The sequence below is a fragment of the Scleropages formosus genome, chromosome 10 (genome assembly GCF_900964775.1).
Source record: "Scleropages formosus chromosome 10, fSclFor1.1, whole genome shotgun sequence".
NCBI lineage: Eukaryota > Metazoa > Chordata > Actinopteri > Osteoglossiformes > Osteoglossidae > Scleropages > Scleropages formosus.
In genome coordinates this window covers 29,511,715-29,534,591 of record NC_041815.1, presented here as the reverse complement: position 1 = coordinate 29,534,591, position 22,877 = coordinate 29,511,715, and the positions used below count along the sequence as shown (strand labels likewise).

Genomic DNA, 22,877 nt, shown 5'->3' with positions numbered 1-22,877 from the left:
TCTGCCTTGTTTTCTGTGGGTTTGAGGGCCATAAAACAACTAAGCCTCTGTCTTTTGTCGATATTAAAATTCTATAAAATATTTTATTGATTCCAAGAATCAAAGTGAACATCCTGTTGAGGTCAGATGTACTTGCTTAATGTGTTTAATTATCTAATTAAATTATTTAATTATGCAGTGCGACCAGGTTGAGGAATGATGGAGTAACAGTTACCTTTTCATCTATTCAACAGTACGACTCTGTTCTCCGAAACAAAGTACAACTTAGAGTAAAAGTGCATCAAAAAGCAGAGCACTTTACACGCAAACATAGGACTGTGGACAGACAGCTTGTGTGTGTGACACCACCATGTTGCTGGTTCACATCCCTCCAGTAGCTCCTATAGAAGAGACATTGAAATAGCAAAACCCAGAGAATCGTAGCAGATGGCGCTGGACTCATTGATGGAGCTGGTAGGAGATCAGGAGAGAAGTGGCTCTCAAAGACATGGGTTTGAGACCCTTGTTGAATGTGGGAGGGATTCAGCAGCTCTGAGGGACACAGGGAGCTCATTCCATCCAGTGAAAAACTAAATTCGGTTAAATTCACAGAAGTTTCCTCTGTATAAGCAGTGCATTTATGACCTGAGTGATGAATTAACATTTGAATTGCGTGACTTCTCTGGACACCCTGAGCTTTTGGATAGAGCCAGACTTGCAGATATTTTTTTTTAATTTTATATATATACTGTATATGTATGTAAATATCTATGTATGTATACATATACTTATATATAGTTGTGAAATTTAAGTGCATAAATTGAAATTTTAAAAAAAGTTCTCCGGTCTACATAATTCTTTGACTAGAACATTGCTAATTTACAGTAAGGGGCACAGTGGTGCAGTGGGTTGGACGGGATCCTGCTCTCTGGTGGGTCTGGGGTTCAAGTCCCGCTTGGGGTGCCTTGAGATGGACTGGTGTCCCATCCTGGGTGTGTCCCCTCCCCCTCCAGCCTTATGCCCTGTGTTACCGGGTTAGGCTCCGGCTCCCCGCGACCCCGTATGGGACAAGCGGTTCAGATGGTGTGTGTGATGTGATTTACAGTAACTAAATTGTGGAATTAATGTTATTTTCTGCTCTTTAACTCACTGCTCACTTTGTCGGGAGCGACTGATTACCGTGCTTTGTAAATAGAAACGGTGTACAGCAGCCTTGTGTGCAGTACCACACATGGACTCAATCCTGGCCACGCCAGCAGGTGGCGTCGTGGTTAGAGCTGTAGTCCCGTAATCGGGAAGTTTGTGCGTTCGAAACCCGCTGCCCTGTTCATGCGGCTTTCCGCGGTATAGCGGGGTGCATTGTGGGGGTGGGGGACACTTGCTCGGCTCGAGAATTTCTCAGGGAGCATTTAAAATGCAAAAAAATGTGGGCTTTTAAACAATGTGTTTGTGCATCTCAAATTCGCTTCTTCTGTTCTGAAAAGTTGCTCACATGACTTTGCAGCAGGAGGAGGAAGAGGAGGAGATGCGACCTGCGGCTCATTTCTCGCTCTTCTGCAGGGAAATCAACGCTTTTCCCTTTGATTTTGTTGACTGTTGAGCTGCGGCGCCTTAATTTCTCTCCTATTCGGTGTGTGACCAAGTCTTTCTTGTTTAAATTGTTTGATCACTGCCCTCCCCCCACACGCACGCGCACGCACACACACGCACAGAGTTCACTGGGCAGAGGGGGATGGTCAGGATGGTTGCGCTGCTGGAGCCTCAGACTCACTCTACTCTCAGTGCTCCTACAGCTTCTCCACACTCCACCTCCATCTCCTCCTCCTCCTGTCGTCCAGCAGCTCCGAGACGTTGCACAACATCACGCTCTCGAGCGGCGGAGGAGGAATCTGCAGGACGCCGAACCTCACCGAGGACATCGCTGAGTAGCTCACCTCCCTGAAGACCACCTTTGGGGACTTCCCCAAGGACTTGCCCTCTTTTTCGCGCCTGAGGGGGGTGGAGTCACACGAGGTCCGGCAGACAAACAAAGGGACTTGAAGACACTACCCGCAGGTTCTTCTACCAGAAAGAGAGTCTAACCTGACCCCTGTCGCTCGGACACACCCGCTGTTCTCAGAACGCTCCGGGAATAATGGCGTCTCTGCATCCCGTGTGGCCGGTGATGATGAAGAGGAGGAGGCGGCGCACCGTCGGCCTGGTGGTCACCATGCTCTGCCTGTCCCTGACCATCGTCACCCTGGGAGCCTACAGCACGACGCGCACGGAGAGCATCGCCATCAGCGGCTACGGCGCGGGGGTCATTGTGAGTAGAGGGAGCGAGGGGCAGGTCAGAGGTCGCACGGCCACCAGACATCCACCCATGTCACGCTTGTTCGTTCGCTGGCGCTTGTCTGCAAAGCAGCTCACGCTGTCAGGCTTCTCACACTGACTCATGCATTTACACAGCAGGGTAATTTTTACTGTATTAGTTCAGGGCAAGTACCTTCAGCAAGGGTGCTGCGGCACAAGGTGGGATTCGAACCGGCAGCCTCCGCGTACAAAGGCAGAGGCCCTAACCCTGAATGACCTGCTTCTCCTGTCTGTTGAAATTCAAAAATCACCCCCAGTCTCCCTCTACATAACATATTTAGTATCATAATTCCGATGAATGATTTTTAAGTATCTTTAATGATTTTATATGATAGTCGTGTCATATTTAATATGTAATATTTTATATTACATGAAGGGGGGGGCGTGGTGGTGCTGTGGGTTGGACCAGGTCCTGCTCTCCGGTGGGTCTGGGGTTCGAGTCCCGTTTGGAGTGCCTTGCGACGGGCTGGCGTCCCGTCTTGGGTGTGTCCCCTCCCCCTCCGGCCTTACGCCCTGTGTTGCTGGGTTTGGCTCCGGCTCCCCGCGACCCCTGTATGGGACAAGCGGTTCAGATAGTGTGTGTGTGTGTGTGTGTATTACATGAACTGGTCAAAATGAACTTGCAGCAACACAGATAACCAAGATGGCACTGAGATGCAACACCCAGAGCATGACCAGACCAGAACGAAATGTGTGATAATTAATAACTGCTAAAGGATGGAAATAGACGGTTAATGAGAGTTAGAGAAATGGTCGGGTCCACAAAGAGCCGAAGTACGAGGCTGACGCTTCTCCGTTCAATGGTCGTCCAAACGGGGCGAAAGGGGCCGAAGCAAGAAAATACCCCCAGTTTACGACACGCACGGGAAAGCAGTGATTCGAGGGATTAAAGTGGTTCAGCGCTGGGTCTAAAGCAACATTCAGAGCTTTAACTGCAGCCCTAATGAACAGGAAGGAACTCTGTGTTTCTGCTGTTTCACTGAAAATGTGCATCAAGTATTTATTAAATCTAAATATTGCACTGAAATGATGTATCTGGGCTGGGGGATGAACATGGTGCCCTGGTGGTTGGCGCTTTCATCCTTTAATCGAAAGGTTCTGGGTTCCAATCCTTGCTCCTTCATCAAGGTACTGAACCTGAACTGGCACAGTAAAAACTTCCCTGAAATGTAAACGGGTAGATCAGTGTACCGAGCTACGATGACGAGGAGGAAGGGCTGCGGTAAACGAAGGGTGAATGAATGACGCCCAACACTGATGTACCGTGTGCTTCGCGTGAGAGGAAAAGGACCCTGGGCTGAGTGACGGTACCCTGCTGAGCAGCACCTGCGGGGTGAATTTTACCAGGTGAGTCTCAGCTGACGCGTCTCCGCTGTGTCCCGTGCAGCTGGCGTTCGGGTCCTTCCTGGGGCTGCTGGGCCTGTGCCTCGAGGAGAACCGCCGACAGCTGGTAAGTTGCCGCAGAACCGTGGTAAGAGCGTCGGAACCGCGGCGAAAGCACCGCACCTCCCAGGGGGTCCCAGAGCTCGGCTCCCGAGAGTGCGTTTGGCCTCCGGTACGAGGGGTCCAGTTCACAGCGGTCTCACCCTGAGCGAGGACCGGGTTCCACCCTTTCCGGTGGCCGTGTTGGTGTCACGAGCCGAGGGCCCCTGACGCCACGGTGGGGATGTAAACCCACCTGGATCCCCGCCTGAGGGAGTCGAATGAAAGGCTACATTAAAGATGAGGGCGAAGCGGTACCACGGCAGGTAGTGCTGGCGTCTCACGGCTCCTGGGCAGCGGGTTTCAATCAGGCTCAGAATGCGAGGACTCCGTTCCTCCTGTGTTTGCATGCGTTTCCTCCAGGCGCTCTGGTTTCCTCCCACAGTTCAAAGACGTGTGTTTCAGGCGAACTGCTGACTCTGAATTTCCCGGAATGAGCGTGAGTGTGCGATTGCCCTGTGAGAGACTGGTGTCCCACCCTAGTGTCCTGCCTCACACCCGGCACACGCTCTGGACCACCAGGGCTGTGCACTGGACAGATGCTTATTGCTAAGGAACAACTGGATCAATATAATGCGCTAACGGTGACGGTAATTATGGCACGTCTAAAATTCACAAAATTCTCTCTGAATATACTGATACATACTCATAATTGTATGAATAAATATGAGGAGACCAAAAACACATCAATTAATAAATATATGATGAACAACTAGTCTCTAGATGATGTGCAGATCTCCCCTAGGTTGCACTCAGGTGCTCCTGGCAGGGGTTCGAGGTTCCATCTCGCTACCTGTCATGAATACATGACTGTATAAATACATAAATCAGTTCGAACAGGCAGCAAAGTTATAGTATTTTTTTTTTGTAATTTCAGCCACGTTGCTATAATGTTATATATTATATAATATTATATTATATTGGCTACATTTTGATTGGTTTATTGGTTACTAGTAACGGATGGATGGCGGACGGCAGCAGGGTTGCACGGCCCGTCGGGCTGCCCCTTGGGCGGGGCACGAAGCGCGAGGTCGTTTGTTTGCCGCGGAACACCGAGACGTGCCGTTCGAGGCTCTGAACACCCGTCCTCCTGCTCCCAGATCAGCGGGGATCAACGAAGTCGAAGACGAGTTCACCGTCGCTCCGAAGCTCTATTCGAAACGTTTCCCCATCACAATGAGACCATAAAAACTAGAGCTGAGCTTCTTAACCTCCTTTGGGCCACGGACCCCACAACCACCTGAGGAAAGCTAAAAAAGTCCAGTAGATGTGGAGAATTTATTGGGCTCGGGGTGGCACTAACAATAAAGTAGACGTCAGTCTCTAAGAGAATCAAGGTGCACTTACATATAGGGCAGGACACGACACGATGTTCTCACTGCAGACGTACGGTACGCACGTACAGAGCACGCAGAAGGGCAAATAAAAGGCGCGTTTTTGAATCAGTCGTTTTTACAAAGAGATACGAAGTATTTACAGAGTAAAGCGGAACTTTGTTCCACAGACAGCGTCACCTATAAAAGTACCATGTTCACACCATATAAAAGGTGGCAGAAGTTCGGCTTTCTCATCCTCGTTCTTTAACGTCTAGCAAGGATTCTTGATTCATTTTTTTCCAACATCACGATCTATTTTTTCATTTTAGCAGCAAATCTGAGCGCTCGGGGTTGAGCCCGTCACAAAACCGGCTCTGACCGCGCTGAATCCCGACGACCGTCGCGCGCAATCACGTCACAGACGGTAACAGCACGGTCATTTCTTTACTTTATCTTTAACTTCTGTTCGGCCGCACAGGGAGGTGCTCGAAGCCCGTTCACGGACCCCCGCGGGGCCCACGGCCCCCGGGTCAAGAAGCCCCCGACGAAAAGGTCCCCGTGGCCCGTCCAGGGAGGGGTGTCTCCGATAGACAGCGTGTCACGCCCGTCCAAATCCAAAGTGTTTTTCCCCCGTTCGCATGCAGATGTGGAGCAGCAATAAAAGCCATGCAGCACGAGGGGAAATGAGACATAAATTAGGGTGTAAATACCGCAGACAGGAAAACAAAGAGCAAATTGGAAAAAGAGCCCCGAAGAGAGTCTGCGGAGTTGGGGTGGGGGGTGGGTCCGCACTGTGTGGTCGCATGACGATGGGTTCTGTGGGAGGTGGGGATCGGGAGGTGCGGGTGCGGGGGGTCGGGGGGGGGGCGGTGGTGGGTGGACTGGTTGGTGGGGACTCTGTGGTGGTGGTGGGGTGAGGGGAGGTGGTCGATAGGGGGGGTTCGGTGGAGGGCCCTCGGTGCTGGGGGGGAACAGATTTGGGGTGGGGGGGGGGCAGCACAATGACTGAAGGCCTTTGCAGTCACACACCAGGACGCCCCCTGCTGGACGCAGCATGAAAGCCAAGACTGAGCACTAAATGAGGAATTCTAGTAAAGCGCAAGTCTGGGGGCGGGGCGGGGTGGGGCGGGGCAGCAGGTTTGGTCAGGTCCTCCTCTCTGGTGGGTCTGGGGTTCGAGTTCCACTTGGGGTGCCTTACGACGGACTGGCATCCCGTCCTGGGTGTGTGTCCCTCCCCACCCCCCCCAGCAACGCGCCCTGTGCTAGGCTCCGGTTCGCTTCGACCCCGTTCGGGACAAGCGGTTGTAGACAGTGTGTGTGTGTGTGGTGCAACAAATGCAGAATTTTCTTTGGGTCCTGCAGCACCTTCCAAAGACTCTCTTGACCCAGAGAATAACAACACTAACTGGGCACATGAGGAGCTGTGAGGCACTAGAGCTACCCGCTGTGCCACCACAGCAACTTCTCCAAAGCACCACAGCTTACATTTATTCATTTACCTGACACTTTTCTCCAAAGCAACGTACAGTATTAAGGTTACAATTTATGCAGCTCGGTAATTTTACTGGAGCAATTTAAGCTAAGCACTTTGCTCAAGGTACTACAGCTGGGGCTCAAACCCACAACCTTCAGCTCTAACCGCTACACTACCCACCGTTCCTGTGCTACACTTACAGCTACATTTTTATCTCATAAGCGCAGTTTTTTCGAATCGTTTTATGAACGGCACAGGGTCGCTGCAACACGCAGGTAGAGAAATATGTGGGCGTTGGCAGAGCGAAGGCTCCAGGTGAAAAGGTCACGATAAATGGCAGGCAGGTACGGTATGATCCCACCGTACTGTCTAATAACTTCCAGACCTTTCCGAATTCCTTTGAGCCATCATCCAAATGAAAAGTTACTCTTTTTCAGTGGAAAAAATTTAAATTCTGGGTCCGGCCACACCGTTACAACACATTTCCTCGCCAAGTACACACACATTTTCAGAACCGCTTGTCCCATACGGGGTTGCGGGGAACCGGAGCCTACCCAGCAACAAAGGGCGTAAGGCCAGAGAGGGAGGGGACACACCCAGGACGGGACGCCAGTCCATCGCAAGGCACCCCAAGCGGGACTCGAACCCCAGACCCACCAAAGAGCAGGACTGTGGTCCAACCCACTGCGCCACCGCACCCCCTATTCCTTGCCAACTATGTAAGGATAATTAGCTTCTGTAGCATAACCTGATGAGAAAAAGCATTTGGGTTGTGATTCAGCAAGGAGATGGATGGGCAACAATCAAAGTTTTCGTTAAAGGTTACGGTCGCACCTTTATGTCCAGAGAGTAGCGAGCGCAGCGGAGACAGGGAGCCTTCATTGAAAATAAAAAACTCCATGCTACTCAGGCCTAATATGTTGGTGAACATTTACCCGCAAGATGCTCCTCCCAACATTGCAGGAGCCCTTCCCAATATTCCCTATGGAAACAAGTACTTTTTTTGATGGACGAAGTTCACTTTGAAATGATCAAAAAGATGCGCAGCTATTAATAACATGACTGCGTACAAAGAAGGTCCTCCTTGTCACACCAGTTGCTTTATCATCAAGTATCACAAGGTTTCTCTGCTGTAAATAGATGTGACTAAAGTGGTGCATTATCAATATTTGCTTTCATGACAGTTTCTGCCAAAGTGTTCCCATGTGTGTCCCCTCCTCATCTCTCCACTCGCTTCCCGTCGCTGTTCGTTTCAAATCCAACACTCTGGTCTCTAAGGCCTACAGAACCATGACTGGATCTGCACCCTGGTACCTACAGGACCTGGTCGCTCCCTAGAGCCCAGAAAGAGCGCTGTGCTCCTCCACCCCTGCCCACTCGGTGGTCCCCCTCACAAGGGTCCAACATTAAAATCCTAAATTCAATTCTGACTTCATTGTGGTGGAATGAGCTCCCCCGTCCCTCAGAACTGCTGAATCCCTCACTTTACAACATTACCGATTTAAAAAAAAACACTTGATCCCTATCAGTCCTATTTGCACTGGTATTGAGATAAGCGACAGTACTTTGCGAATCGTGTCTGCATCCTTCCCTCTGTACGAAAAGCACTTGTTCACTCTGAGTTGTTTGTCACTTTGGAGAAAAGCGTTCACCAGCTGAATAAATGTAAAAGTTCATAGTTACATCGTATTGCAGGACTCAGCCGCTTGTGGAAAGTGCACATGTAGCAGACATAATTTAGATGGGATGTCGAAGAGGAAACGGTGACCCGTGCGCGGTGGGCGCAGGGAGGGCTTCGGGGTAAAATGGTAGGAAAGAAGTAGGAAAAGGGTGTACAGCACTGTGTACGGTACATCGCAGTTATCGCCCCACGCTCACCACCCTTAGTGCACTTCAACACAGAAAATATGGACGTGCCCAGGTGACCCGATCCGGTGCTCCCAGCATCCCACCGGTTACCCGTACGAGTTGGCGCCTCTCGCTCATAGATGTTTTTGCCCTAAATTCATACGCTTAAGGACCCGAAAGTCTGCATTTCCACAGTCGCAGCCCTCATACCGGGACGAGTGGTGCCCAAATTCCTGTGGTTCCAATAAGGGAATGCCCGTATAAAAGGGGTGCGTGAGCGGGGGGTGTATGTTCTGCTGGACACGATCGAGGGACGTTTAAGCCTCTTTATGTAATAAACACACCGTTCACACAAATCGCAGTAAAAGTTTTTCTCACAGACACACACACAAAGGGGCGAGTGTGTAATAAACCAGAAAGGTGGGCACGTAAAAATGCCTCTGCGATTGTTCACACTCCTCCAGGCCTTTTGGCCGGAAGATTAAAAAGCAGGGAAAGTGAGGCAACGAAGGGATATTTGCGTTCGGTGGAACGTGTCCACGTGCGGCCGGGACGCCACGTCTCCTTTGACCTGGACATTGACCTACTGATGCTCCTCTGCTTCTCCAGCTTGTTGCTTCCATCATCTTCCTCAGCTTCGGGATCATCGCCTCTTTTTTCTGCCTGGTGCTGGACGGTGTCTTCATTCTGCTGAGCATTGTGAGTAATGTTGAAGTCCTTCCAAAGTTCATCACTGTGTACACAAGTGTTTGTGGGTGGGTGTGGCCTCCTTCCCTCCCTCCCTCCTTCCCTCCCTCCCTCTCTTCATGCTGCTATTCTGAACAAAGATCACATCAAACTCCGTGATTTGAAACACTTGGTGCAGAGCTGGGATCTGGCCCAAGGGAGTGGATGTGGTATAAAAGCCATCGGGTGGTATCCAAGGCTGGGCAATTTCTTCTGCTCCTGTGTTCCCCTTTCTTCTGAGTACGGTTAAAACACGGGGCCGTGGCTTGTGTTGGGTGACTTGGGTTGCTTGCCCACCAGATGGTTGCCCTGTTCTGAAGTGGGCTATGAAATAAGTAACTCTGCCAGGAGCCCTTTGAGAAACTACAAGCCTGAGCCAGAACACATCCTCCAGATGAGAATGTCGATGTGTAATTCCTCACACTACAGCTGAAGTAGCAGAGCAGGAGATGTTTTAGAAACATATCAACAAATCCACCCATCATCTAGTGGAGATGTTAAAGGATCAAAGTCCATTTCCAGCGCCAAGAAGAGACGTTTAAGCAGCAACCGCGGTCTCAAACATCCATAGGTGATGGACCGTCGGAGTCCATCTCCATCACACAACGGAGACGTTAGTGCAGCGAAGCCCATCCCCGTCGCCCAGAGATGCCGGACCATCAGAGTCCATCTCCATCACCCGGCAGAGATGGTATAGCAGAGGAGAATGGAGGAGACTGCGATGGTCGCGATTCTGCCGAGAGGAGCAGCAGGGCAGGACTAAATGCTACAGACGGTGAGGTAAAGTGGTAAAGTGAAAAATTTTAACAGGAGCTGCATGAATAAGAGAAGACTGATGGCTTCCTAGAGGAGAGCTGGAACTCATCTGAGATCCGCAGATGTGACTCCCGTGCAGCTCCTTACTCACGTGGAAAGAATCTGTCTGCACCTTTAATGTCCGACATGTAAATACTGGAAAACATAAAGCGCTGCGCGTCCCTCATCGAGGCTGGAAAGAGACCGAGCAGAGCTCACGTCCCCCTTGGGACAAAATGACACCGAACCTCTCTCTCCACGTCGGCCCACCGACCCAACTCAGTAGGGGCCGCGGGGGGGTGCCCGGGTGGTTTGGCATCGAGGCTGGAGAGACTGCCATCGTTCCCTCTGCGTTCACCGGTCTCTCGTCCACCTGTGTGTGCAGGACATGCGTCCCCTGAAGGCCGGCAGGTGCCAATTCTACACCAGTGGGAACAGCTACATCTACGAGAACTACTACACCACGGTAAGGCCGCACCGTGGGGAGCCGAACACATCTCACGTGGACGTGTCGGTTGTCCTCGCTCCATTATCACACAAGTCTGATAGCAGTAAGTGTCACAGACGCTGCCAAAGCCCCTCCTTCTGGAACTGGCCTAACACCTCCCACCCCCCCCCGTAGCAGTGCGATCGGTAAACACGCGGGTTTGCATCCCACGGCGGCAGGTTCCCTGTCAGGGCCTCATGGAGTCCTGCAGCATGAAGGTCCGAAGCGGAACCTGTTACTGCTGCGACCTCTACGACTGCGCCAAGTGAGTGGGGTCCGGGGTCAAGTGCCACCGACAGACCGGACCTCAGCAGGTCGCGCCCTCTTTCACACACGTAAATACGCACAGATCTCGCTGCACTTGGACGTATGTGCACACATGCAGCAGCACCCTCAGTGTACCCAGAATTATTTTGAGATTTAACGGTAAAATGCAGATGTAGCATCTCTGACCGACAGCCGTCATTTGAGATGAAAAATCCATGTTGGCAAAAGTCTGTTTCCATCCTGTGTTTTTTTTTACACGTTGTAACACAAACATGTGCTGATCTTGCTACATTATTCTCATACAGAGGTGACAGCAGGTGGCGTAACGGTTAGAGCCGCTGCCTTTGGGCTCGAAAGAGTCGGGCTCAGATCCCACCTCCTGCTGTTGTACCCTCGATCGGGGCACTTACCCTGAACTGATACAGTAAACACTGCCCTGCTGTACAAATGGGTAAATCAGTGTTGGTAGATTGTTAAGCATAAAAAGTGCATAAAGCACCACTTGTGCTGCCTCTGAAAGGTGTAGAGTGGAAGCTCTTTAACAGTCAAACACACTCACACTGGGTCGTGGGCTCACTCGCGCAAATGTCAGCATCTATGACCCGGTGTTCCTCGACCGGGGAGCAACGCGCTCACTGTAACGTTCGCTCCAGCGGCGGCTACCTGAACAACCGCTACGAGTTTGTGGGGGTACGAAGCTGTGAGGACGTGCTGTCGCTCTACCGCCTCTTGTGGGTCGTCACCGCCCTCAACCTGGTGGCCTTTGTCCTGGGGGTGCTGACCACCGCTGTGCTGGGGAGCATCAAGAACCAGGTGAGTGTGTGGCAAGTCCCACGCTGCCATCCTTTACATTACATCTATTTATTTAGCAGATGCTTTTGTCCAAAGCGACTTCCAGCGAACTCTACGTAGTGTTATCAGCCCACACACCTTATTCACCAAGGTGACTTACACTGCTAGATACACTACTTACACTGGGTCACTCATCCATACATCAGTGGAAGACACACATACACACTCACTCACTCTCTCTCTCTCTCTCTCTCTCTCTCTCTCTCTGTCACTCACACACTCTGGGTGAACCTGAGCAACATGTCTTTGGATTGTGGGAGGAAACCAGAGCACCCAGAAGAAACCCAAACAGACATGGGGAGAACATGCAAACTCCACACACACTAAGTGGGGATTGAACCCACATTCTCTCACACCACTCAGGTGCTGTGAGACAGCAGCACTACTCGCTGTGCCACTGTGTCACCTGCAGAACCTGTTCTCCCAGCAGCCTCAGAGCTGCTCTTTACCAGGGTACAGCACTGGTAGGTACAGCTCAGGGGATACAGGAACGAACAAGTCGTGTAGCAGTTCCCTCCAGCGCTTGTGGACTCGAAGGATCCAGATTCAGATCCCTCCTCCTGCTCTAGCTACTCACCCTGAATTAATACAGTAAAAATTACCCTGCTGTATAAATGGGTAAATCAGTGTAGGTAGATTAACACTAAGTTGCTTTGGAGAAAAAGTGTCCGATAAAAAAATAAATAAAAATAAAAAATAAATGTCAGTGTGTTAAGGATGATTAGTGCGAAATGAAGGTGCAGCTCCGCCGTGTCATCTGGATGGGCACGTGTGTGTTCTGGTTGTTTGTCGCCATGTGAAACACCCTGAGCGCTAGGAATCCACACAGTGCAACAGACACATGTGCTCGAACCGCAGGTCTGAGCTCCGCAGTGCGAACGAACGCTCCAGTCCCCCGACTCTCCGTTTAAATAGCCTCATAAGCCAGGTGCGTGTGTGGTACTTGTGGAGGTGGGCGTGGCCTCGCTCCTGGGTGCCGCGCTGTCGCCGTGGAAACGAGATGTTGAGGTCGTTTTAATTTGGACATTCGGGTGAATTGGATGCTCCGAATGGCTTCCGATACATGCGTGAGTGTGTGTGGGTGTGCGAGTGTGTGTGTCCATCCATCTGCGAGGTTCGAGCTGGAAACTTTTGTACACAAGGTTGTCAGATTTTGGCTCGCTGCCGAGCACCAGTCGGGTCTGAGGAAATTACTACGGTAATGAGCCCGAGAGCCTCGGTGCAGGAGGAGGCTGCCGGGACGGGAACGCATCGAAGCTCAGAAACCCGAACCTCACGGAAGACGTATCGTTCCTTCTGAACTTCTCTCTCCTAGGAACACGTTTCACACAGGCTGCCTATTCATGTTTTTACTGTAAAACATTTCGATAGATTTAACTGTTTACATGTTTTATGAAGTTTGCTAAGTATCTGCTGCACATGTTCAGATTTTTTCCTCTGCTGACAGCCGCTAAATAGAATGAACCGATGCAAACTTATCAACGTGGAAGGAGGCCACAGTACATATGTGCATTTATACAACAACATGATTAAAGAGCAAAAGCGTCGTGATGGAGACAAAGACTGGAATCGCGCTACTATTAAATTAATCAGCAATAATTACAATTAAAACAATACAATCTATATCATCTATGACCGTATAAGAATTTTCCTTCAAGTCCAGATGTTACCAAGGTAACAAAGACCCTCTTTAATGATGTTCATTTTTCATGTATTTCCTGTTCACTGTATGATCTGTTGACTCGACCATAGAAGGAATGTTGAGAAAGTTCCAGTTCTCCTTCGGAATATTAATATGGAGCCACTGGGAGACAAATGTACTCAAAGATGATAAGTCTTGACAAGAATAATTTTCTCTCTACATAAACATGCAAGCCCATGTTCTGTGTGACGCGAGAGATGCCGTGCGTCTAGTTTTTGAGCAGCATCATCCTTTAATAAAAAATATGTATTATTTAGACACATTTGCTGATCATATAGTTATGTTATATAATTACTCAATTTATTGTGGCATTTGCTTGTCTGCTGTCTCTGTGTTTGGCAGAAACCCTGTACGGCCGGACAGTCTCTGTGCAGCGAGCTGGGGGGCCAAGAAAGCGTGGATTCCCTGTCTCCCACTGCCCCCCTCCTGCCGGACCATGACGTGTACCCCCTCACTCAGGTACCTCTGCCTGCCGGACCCTCCTCCACCTCTGGCCGCCTGCTCAGAGCACTAATTTAAAACCTGGTTTCTCACTTTCGTCCCCGCTGTGCTGGAATGAGCTCCCTCCATCCCTCAGAGCTGCTGAATCCCTCCCACATCGAAGAAGGGTCTCAAACCATTTCTTTGAGAGCCACTTCCCTCCCGATCTCCTGACAGCTCCATAAATGAGCTCCAGCACCGTCTGGCACGACGATCTACGTATTTGCTATTTTTGTGTCGCGTCACTTCAGCAGGAGCCACAGGAACTCGTGCGTCATGACAACGGCGGCGTCAAACAAACAAGCGATGGCCAGGTAATCCTGTGCCGGTATCTAAGCCCTCTGTGAGTTGCTGATGCTCTTTCGTTTACTCTGAGCCGTGTGTCGTTGCGGAGGAGAGCAGCTGCAAAATGAATACACGAAATTGTAAATGAACCCAGCGACCCCGTGCTGCCGCTAACTGGCCAGTTATGAGAATTTGCCTCCACCTCCCCAGATGTGGTCTGGTTTTTATCACTGGCTTTCGCCTTCATCTTTATCGCTCGCTGTCTCTCTCTCACGCTCTTCCGTGCCGGACGCTGTTATTCTTGGAAAGCTGGAGGGCAGCTTCTTCTCTCCACCTGGCTTCATATCAAATAAAACAAGTCTCCGAAATATTGTGGATGAGGAAAACAGTGACGGGACGGCAGTTATGCTTCCCAGACAGATTGTCAGATGCGAAACTCAGAGAGGGCTTCCGCACACTTGTGAGTGTGTGCGCTCACCTCTCCGTCATGTTTACTCACACAGCGGGAGATCATTGCATTCACATGTGTTGCGTGAGGAGAACAGATCTGTCCCTTTCAAGCTGAGAACGAGGAATGTTCACAGCCTGGGACTGGATTCATTAAAGGTGGAGAGGAGGTGAAACCCGGGGCGTTTCTGGATCTCGCTGCCTTCCCGTGTGGCTGTCAGCAGAAGGGTTCGAGCGGCTTCTCTTACCACAGCATCAGCACCAACAGAGTACTCATCGCACTCTGATCGGAGGGATATCACATGTCGACCTGTTGCACAGGGCTCGGTCGCATCAGGTGCCTGACAGTAAAAAAAAAAAAAAAAAAACAAAAAAAGAAAAAAAAATTTAAAAACCAAATTATAGGTTATATTGCATAACTTTCATGTATGACTTTGCAATTTCAGTTTTGGATGATGTCATACTTTGAATTTATTCTTCCAGGAGACTTTTCTTCCAAAGCGATGTGCAACTTCAGCAAACAAAAGTACATCGACAACAGACAAACGGCTTTAGACAGAGACACGGGATGATGGACACACAGCTTGTGTGTGTGACACCACCATGTTGCTGGTTCACATCCCTTCAGTAGCTCCTGTAGAAGTGACATTCAAATAGCTAAAAGAGGTGATCGTAGCAGATGGTGTTGGACCCAGTTTTGGAGCTGTCAGGGAAGAAGTGGTCCTGACCATGCGCCCGCGTGCAGCTCTTTGGTCGATCTCTCGGTCCCGCACGTGATCTGAAAGCCACGGCCTCCTGTCCGCAGCGAGTCAGAGCAAACGCGCTTAGAAGATGTAATGAAGGTGTGTTGTTACCGTCTCTTCTAGAATACACCCCTGTACTTCATGCCCGCCGCCGGGCCAAACACGTCTCAGCGCTCCTCGATGGACCCGCCCAGAACGGAACCGAAACCGCCAGCCTTCGCTCCACTCTTCAACCTCCTGCCCTAGAAACACGGAGGACTCTGAGTGTTTTCACCTTGGGGGAGGGATGACAAGTAGGAAGTACAATTTAAACACCATATACTTTACTTCACTTTCTAAAGTAGGGAAATGTTATTTTACATTTTATATGGTCCACACTGGATTTGTAATTTGCAGAAGAGCATCGAAAATCCCAGGATGCCTGTAATGCAAAGATTTCCAGTCACAAAGGCATATATTCCGGCTAATAATAATAATAATAATAATAATAATAATAATAATAATTTCGCTGTGGTCGTGATTGGAAGTGAAGCTTTTAATAAAACAAATTCAGGACTACAATAAAACAACAGACTCTGCTGCCCAGCTCTGGATGGTGTTCAGAATATTTGTATTTGTAAGAATATGTGCACCGACTGAGGCCAGAACAAAAATAATAGACATTTTAGCTTCAATTTGGGGGGAATTATGAATGTAATGTAAATATGTGTACATGAAATGTAAATATTCAGTTCAGTTTAAATATGACGGCAATTTGTGTGACTTATGTTTGTCAACAAAAAAGAAAATTGCTAATAATCCCTCCTTTCGAGGAACAGCGGATTAGAATGTCTGCATTTTATACCATATCTTGTTCAACTGTGTAGATGAACACAACCTTCTATCATTTTGCCAGCTGTCAGCAGAGGCAGGTAGAGCAGCCAAACACAGTAGCCTGCTCAGTAAAAGTTACTTCCAGAAACCTCTCAGGTAAAATTATTTGCGCAAAAATTAGATATTGCCAATTAGACTAATGAAATAAATACAAAATCAATGAAAGACCACAGCCGGTAAAGTACGCGGCTTCAGCGTCAGTCCACAGTACTCGAATGTCACCTTCAGCATCACATTTGTAAAAATGCCAAATACCGTAAGAGCACAGAATTAGTACCGAAGCATTTGTTACACTAATATCATTGTAGGTGAACATTTGTCATAACGTCAGGCTGGGGGCATATTTCTAGCAAAGGGAATTACATAATTGACCAAAAAGAAATAAAAGGAACCTGCTGGGAATTACATTCCTGTGACATGTGCAGTTAGGCTACCGCTTGCTGTTTCAACACGGTACGAAACATTTTCTTTTCTCGATGTGCTTAAAAACAATTATCAAGAGCCCTGATTTCGGGATAGGCTCCGGACCAACGCGACCCTGACCGTCACGCATTAAATGGAATATTGCATTCCTGGTTGTAAGTAACCTGTCACATATTTCCAGCTTCACCTCACAGGTGTAAACAACACTAAATCACTGGGTCATGAGCTATTTATAGGGAGGATCGTAATCATCAAAACAATTCACAAATTTTTTTACTCGGACAACAATCTTGTACTGAGACTGATCATTTTGCTTGCTCTTATTTAAGCATTGATCACACATAATAGTTTTAGTATAAAGATGGAGTGGAATAAGTTTTTTTTTGCTTTAGAAGATGGATTGAGATATTTTTAGAATGTCAGGGAACTGTTTAGGAAAAATGTGTATTTGGGTTAATGTGATTACTTTGTGCTAAGGGGGTGCGGTGGCGCAGTGGGTTGGACCGCAGTCCTACTCTCCGGTGGGTCTGGGGTTCGAGTCCCGCTTGGGGTGCCTTGTGACGGACTGGCGTCCTGTCCTGGGTGCGTCCCCTTCCCCCTCCGGCCTTACGCCCTGTGTTGCCGGGTAGGCTCCGGTTCCCCGTGACCCCGTAAGGGACGAGCGGTTCTGAAAATGTGTGTGTGATTACTTTGTGGGTTGCACTAGCTGTTTTGAAAATGTGTACTTGAGAAAACTAATAAAATGGGAGCAAATCACAAAAAAAAAACTCAGTTCAGCAATTTAGACAAACTTACAAAATTTTACCTTCACAACATGGGGGGGAACTATTTTTAGTTTAAAGTTTACTGACTTTAAACGTTTCTTTTTTTTTAAAAAAAAAAAAAAAAACACTTCTGCTGCTTTTAAAGATCAATAAACTAGGTGTCAATGAAGGCGGGACAAACTTCAACAGTAAATTCTGATTGGTCAAGAATAAACCAATAACCAATGAAATCCACAGAAGGTGACACTGTCAGATGGTTTAACTGTTGTCTTTGCAGTATAAGTGAAGTGGTTTTATCATAAGAAACTGAATGCGAAAAATTCAACGGTAACAAGAAGACAGTGATACAAACATCGTGATGTAAAAGCACATCTTTTTATTCACAAACGGACTCGAGAATAAAGTACTGAAGCCAAAAATTACTCTGAAAAGCACAATTTGTCCCAAAATGTACTAGTACTACAAGTAATGGAGTAAATATAATGCATGACTACCCATCAGTGTTCAATCAATGAGAAAATTAATTAAAACTGTGTCACAGTTGTGCTTGATTATTACTTCTGGGGGTAAATATATGAGTGTGAACTAAGATCAGATGTTCTCTGCTGCCCATGTGTCTTTTCCAGTCACACATTTCCTTCTGTGATCTTGTGTTCCTGCAAGCAACTACATGGACCTGGATGAAACACTTTTCTTGCTGGCCCATGGTCCATTTCAGATGATCTGTGCTTCTGAACAACATTAAGCATCACGCATCCACACAGAAGTGACTTCCCATATTCAGCATAATTCATTTACATGGATTTCAGTTACAAAGCCATTTGGTCAGGTGAGATTGCTTGGGAGCAGGGATTCCCTCCAGGTCCATGAGGTCCACACACCACTCCACTCACATGCTCCGGGCACGACTGTTTTTGTCAGATCGCACAGCATGTTTTGTGGCAGAAGGGGAAATGAGTAAGGAAATTAATACCAGAGCTGTGAAGTGTTTCACAAAATTGCTATGTGTGAACGTACAGCAGCAGACTGGCCAGAAGAGATGAAAGATGAGACAATGAGAAGCCTAGAAGCTGAGAACATCTGGCACACATACCAGACGTCTAAAAAGAACTATCTTATCCAAACACTCATCCTCCACTCACATCTCTGCTGTTTCTTCTAAAATACAAAATGTTTGAGAATGTATGACATGTGTCGCGAAGGCTGCCACACGCAACACCAACATGTCCGACAGGACTGCTGCTCACTTTTGGTCTCGAATTTCCATCGTTGATGGGCAGCTGTGGGACCTGATGCCTGTGTGCTTGACCTCTGCCAGGTCCACGTCCACAACAGTTCCCTGGATCTTCACTTGCAGGCACCCGTGGAAGAAGGACGAGCCCCCTGTGGAGAGAAGTGTTCTATTCACCCAGTTACCATGTGATGGTGAGAGAAGAAAGGTGTCTCTCTACTTGTGAGTGTGAGCCATTTTGGTGGTGAGGAGGTAAGACAGGATATTCTTTGTGACCTATATGGTTATGGGTTTAAGGATAACATCTCATGTTTCCCAGTTTCCAAAACTAAATTTCTGCAAAGACTGACAACATATCTCCCAGTCGCTAGAATGACTTTTGGGTTGAGGTGTCAGCTCAGCGTAGGAGTAGAGATATCAATGACATTACAAAGTAGACGTTCACCAGGTTGCCCTCCCAAGTAGAGCCGACTTCCTGAGTGGCTCCAAATGCTTTTCAGATGCTCCAGGTCGTCTTGGTCCAGCTGCATCACACCCTGCTCTGTCCCCATCTTCATGGCAAATTGTCTCTCCATCACCAGAAGCTCCAGGTTGTGGCTCCCCATGGAGCAAGGGTTTGAAGACAATGTTCCTGAGCCCAACACCTTCCCCCGAAAGTGCAGAACCAGTTCCTGGCCAAAATAAAGAGGATCGGAAAGTAACGTATAGTCACATGACTAGATGTGGTGCAACAAAGTGTAGGAGAAAATGAAGATGAATTATTGAGCAGGCAAAACATTTACGGTGTCCCCTCTTAGCACACAACAGAGGGAAGACCTCAGAAAAAGACAGATTGCCATTGGAAAAGTTCAACAAAAGGTCTCTGGTTGGTTACCATGTTACCATGACTGGTACAATTTGCGCATATGTCTTACCTTGTCTATGGATACTGAGAGAACAGTTTTGTTTTGGGGGTCTACAATGGCAAAGAGGACCCCCCTGCTGCCAGGGGCTGGGTGGAAGGACAAGCCCACCGTGAAGTTCCAGTTGGGGTTTTCGCGCACCAAGGTCATGTTCTCCAGCACTGCTGAAGCAAAGTGAGACATCACCAACAACCTCCCCCCTTTCATGATCCACCAGTCATATGACCTGTTATTCTTACCCTGTAGTGGCAGGCAAGCCACAGCCTCTCCAGGAAAGAAGGACCCAGGGCCAATATGCTCCCAACACCGTTGAGCGTCAGACTCTTGAACGCGGTGCTGCAGAATGCTCGAGTCCTGCTTTACCCAGTCCCAGTTGCGCAGACAGCCATCCAGTGCAGGATTCAGCTAACGATGGAGGCAGAAGAACACAAAGATACTCGTCACGATCATACAGACACCATGCAACCCATCGGTAACACACTGGGGTTCCATCTCAGTGACCCACCCCTACATCAATGATGCCATTGGGCATCAGAGCTCCAATGGCGATCCTTAGGAGCCCGCCCCCGAGCTCCACAACCTGACTCTCCCTTGACTGTTCCATCTTCACGGCTGTGGCCCCTCCCACATTAACGAAGATGCCCCTCTCCTGCTTGGACACCTGCACCTGAAACAGCATAAAAGAGCGATGCTCACACCACACCTCAATCTGTCCATTAGCCAGGTGGTTAGTGGTGTCAGCGAGACTCTTACCGTTTTCCACTGTCCGTCGCTGATGACCGTTCCAGTGGAGACAATGACCTGGTTGTCCTCATGAACGGTCTGCGCCCTCAGGTAGCCCTGGTGCACAGCCAGAAGGAACCAGTTTCTCTCAGTCCCAATGTCCCCAAAGAAGATGATTCCCTCTGGGTCCAGTGTCCGTATTTCGAATTCAGAGTCAAAACTGTGGACAGAGAGCCATTACAAAAGCCAAACATCTTTAGACTTCTATTCATGTGTATGTGATTTCCTCTTCTCTGCCTAGTCCCTTGAGCAACATCTTTTAAACGAACATACAGCCGAAGACAGGGCCTCAGCGAGAAGAGACTGAGTTGTTCAATTCAGTTTACTTTGACCTGTGGATCCAGTTAATCCCTTTTCCATTCCTGGCACAAAGCTGTCAAGGAAAGGAAATTCAAGCACAGAGATGCTCTGTGAAGGATCCATGTTAACCAAAGGAAGACTAGTATCTATGGTGTCTTGCATGCTCAGCAGAGTAGAGTCTGATGGTTTGAGGCAGTGGTGTAATACCTTGTTAACTCAGACAAATTGTACTGCAGGACAGGAACGCCTCCAGCTGAGCCGGTCCCCATGTATAAAAGGTTGGGAGACATGCCGCCATCCGAAGGATCACAGTCAAAGGGAGACTCACAAAGACAACATTCAGGAATCACGAGAAAGAAAATTCCCACCAAAAAAAAAATACATTCACATTTATCATTTTATCAGGTTTATGTCACAAAACAACTCCAATTACTTCAGCTACATCAGAAGTTAAAACAAATAACCTAAAATAACACATACTGATGTCTTCCCATGGAACATGTTTTTCAGCACGTTCCGCATAAGTTTCTGGCGCTCACATGCAGGGGCACATACACATAAACTGTGAGCAGCGATGGTGGTGATGATGATGAGCTTCACTTACTGTGTCGTGTTCTTGAACATCCAGACTTGTCTGCTGGGTTCCAAACATACAAAGAGCCAGCAGAGCCACAGACCTCCTGAGATCCATCCTGAGGTTCTAGGCTTTCGGTTCCTTGTCGTCTGTCTGCAAACCTGGGCTCCAACGTGAACGAGAGACTCGATTATAAACCCATCCACGAGGGGCACGAGGCATCAGGCCAATGACACTGTTTACAGCACTGTAGATGTAGACTCAACAGCAACGGTGATAAGACGCATAACGGGGGGTCGGTGGCTACGTGGTGTCAGCCTGACCTGCAGAAAGAGGAAAACAAGAATGGGGTTATTATCAAGCAGAAAAGTTCTATTTTTAAACGGTGATTAAAGGCATTTATGTCTAACTGGGAATTTACGGGTAAGAGCATAAATATTTTGAATGACAGTTCTTTCACATGTGTACATGTGTCAGTCTTCTGCCTTGAAAACAACCAAGCTGGGTCTCAGACATTATTTATATGTGCTTAAATTTGAGAAGATGTTTTCTGACCACACAACAGACAGAAGCATCTAAAAAGGCTTTCCTTGCTCTGGCAAGGTCTGGTCTAAAAACTCGTGCTGCAGCATTTCGTGCCATTTGTAAAAGCTTCATGGCAAAGACCAGACAGAAGAGGGTGGCAGTAGTCTAGGCTCCATGGCTTGGACCAGGAAGAGCTGGAGGACTGGACAGATGATGAAGAGGATATGTCTGCAATACAAAGTGGAAGAGGTCAGGGATTTACCCAGTTTTTCAGAGTTTTTCACAGCTAGATGGACCAGCAGACAGATGGATGATCTCAGTGAAGTTGAGATGTAGATGGTTGTTGGTCATTCAGCTGGAGATGTGAGATAAATATTTAACAGTGGATGAGGACACACGTCTCCTCAAAAGAGCAGAAGAGTCATGTTTTACCTGAATAGGAGCAGTTGGAAAAGCTGAGAGACTATGACTGTGCCAATGGGAAATGGTATGGGGCTGAATACTGGGCCCTGGGGAACACCTGTTGAAAGAGACTGGGTTGCAGAGAAGCAGCCATGAAAAACCACCTGGTACAATCTGCCTGAGAGGAAAAATTCAACTGATGGTTCTTCTTTGATATGAAGGTGTTCAAATGAGGTATGGAGAACGCTATGGTTGACGGTGAAATGCAACTGAGAGATTTAAAATGATATGAACAAAGGTGAAGGAGACAATTCTAGGAACTCAAGGAATTCAGATAACTGATTGGGAAGGGTGTATTCAAAGGTTTTGAAGAGGAAAGCAGAAAACTGAGTTTAGGTCCAGAGTTTCCCTTTTCAGAATGATGTTATACGCACCACAAAAAATTGCCTATAGTTGCTTTGATAATTCCCTCATCAAGGACATATGTAAGTATAACTGTCCAAAGGTAAAGCCCCTGGCTGTTATTGCACACTGACAGCCAGCAGATGAGCCACCTGGAACCCAGACTAAGACTCATCTCTGCTGGCACCAATTCTATACACCAGCACATTGCAAAACACGTGAACGTCCAGGAGGGGTGGGCAGTCGCAAATACTGAGACTCCCAGAGGTTTACTTTTCATTTGTTGGGCGGGAGTTTTTTTGTTTTCCTCTCCTCCGCTCCCAGTTAACTTACTTATGTACTGTTTGCAAACCATTCTCTCATCTCAGGCTCTTCCCTCACTTCTACATCACTTGTTCATCACTGTGTTGAAAAGACATCTTTATAAAATCAGGATGAATCGTAGCCAAGTGGTACCAGGTTG

General features: G+C 48.2%; 2 protein-coding genes across 2 annotated transcripts; one reads left to right on the top strand and one right to left on the bottom strand.

The window, feature by feature from the left end:
- Positions 1 to 1,761: 1,761 nt before the first annotated feature.
- Positions 1,762 to 17,057, top strand: LOC108932146 (transmembrane protein 255B). Its single transcript, XM_018748364.2, has 8 exons — positions 1,762 to 2,284; positions 3,719 to 3,781; positions 9,061 to 9,150; positions 10,358 to 10,438; positions 10,639 to 10,724; positions 11,380 to 11,539; positions 13,623 to 13,739; positions 15,359 to 17,057. Exons 1-8 carry the CDS (start codon positions 2,114 to 2,116, stop codon positions 15,479 to 15,481), a joined length of 891 nt encoding a protein of 296 aa, XP_018603880.2. The 5' UTR covers positions 1,762 to 2,113; the 3' UTR covers positions 15,482 to 17,057.
- An 806-nt stretch (positions 17,058 to 17,863) lies between these two features.
- LOC108932312 (growth arrest-specific protein 6-like) lies at positions 17,864 to 20,374 on the bottom strand. Its single transcript, XM_018748579.1, has 7 exons — positions 20,182 to 20,374; positions 19,934 to 20,095; positions 19,668 to 19,833; positions 19,441 to 19,589; positions 18,972 to 19,197; positions 18,543 to 18,678; positions 17,864 to 18,203 (listed from the first exon to the last, which is right to left on the bottom strand). The coding sequence occupies exons 2-7, from the start codon at positions 20,030 to 20,032 to the stop codon at positions 18,185 to 18,187; spliced, it is 795 nt and encodes a 264-aa protein (XP_018604095.1). The 5' UTR covers positions 20,033 to 20,095; positions 20,182 to 20,374; the 3' UTR covers positions 17,864 to 18,184.
- Positions 20,375 to 22,877: the final 2,503 nt, after the last annotated feature.

Excerpts from the sequence above, each read along its gene's own strand:
- LOC108932312 (XM_018748579.1), bottom strand. The coding sequence starts at position 20,032 with ATGGAACAGTCAAGGGAGAGTCAGGTTGTGGAGCTCGGGGGCGGGCTC. Across the intron at positions 19,834-19,933 it reads ATGGCATCATTGATGTAGGG|CTGAATCCTGCACTGGATGG; the intron begins GTGGGTCACTGA and ends CTCCATCGTTAG. Across the intron at positions 19,590-19,667 it reads GGCTTGCCTGCCACTACAGG|TGCTGGAGAACATGACCTTG; the intron begins GTAAGAATAACA and ends TTGCTTCAGCAG.
- LOC108932146 (XM_018748364.2), top strand. The coding sequence starts at position 2,114 with ATGGCGTCTCTGCATCCCGTGTGGCCGGTGATGATGAAGAGGAGGAGG. Across the intron at positions 2,285-3,718 it reads GCTACGGCGCGGGGGTCATT|CTGGCGTTCGGGTCCTTCCT; the intron begins GTGAGTAGAGGG and ends TGTCCCGTGCAG. Across the intron at positions 9,151-10,357 it reads TCTTCATTCTGCTGAGCATT|GACATGCGTCCCCTGAAGGC; the intron begins GTGAGTAATGTT and ends CTGTGTGTGCAG.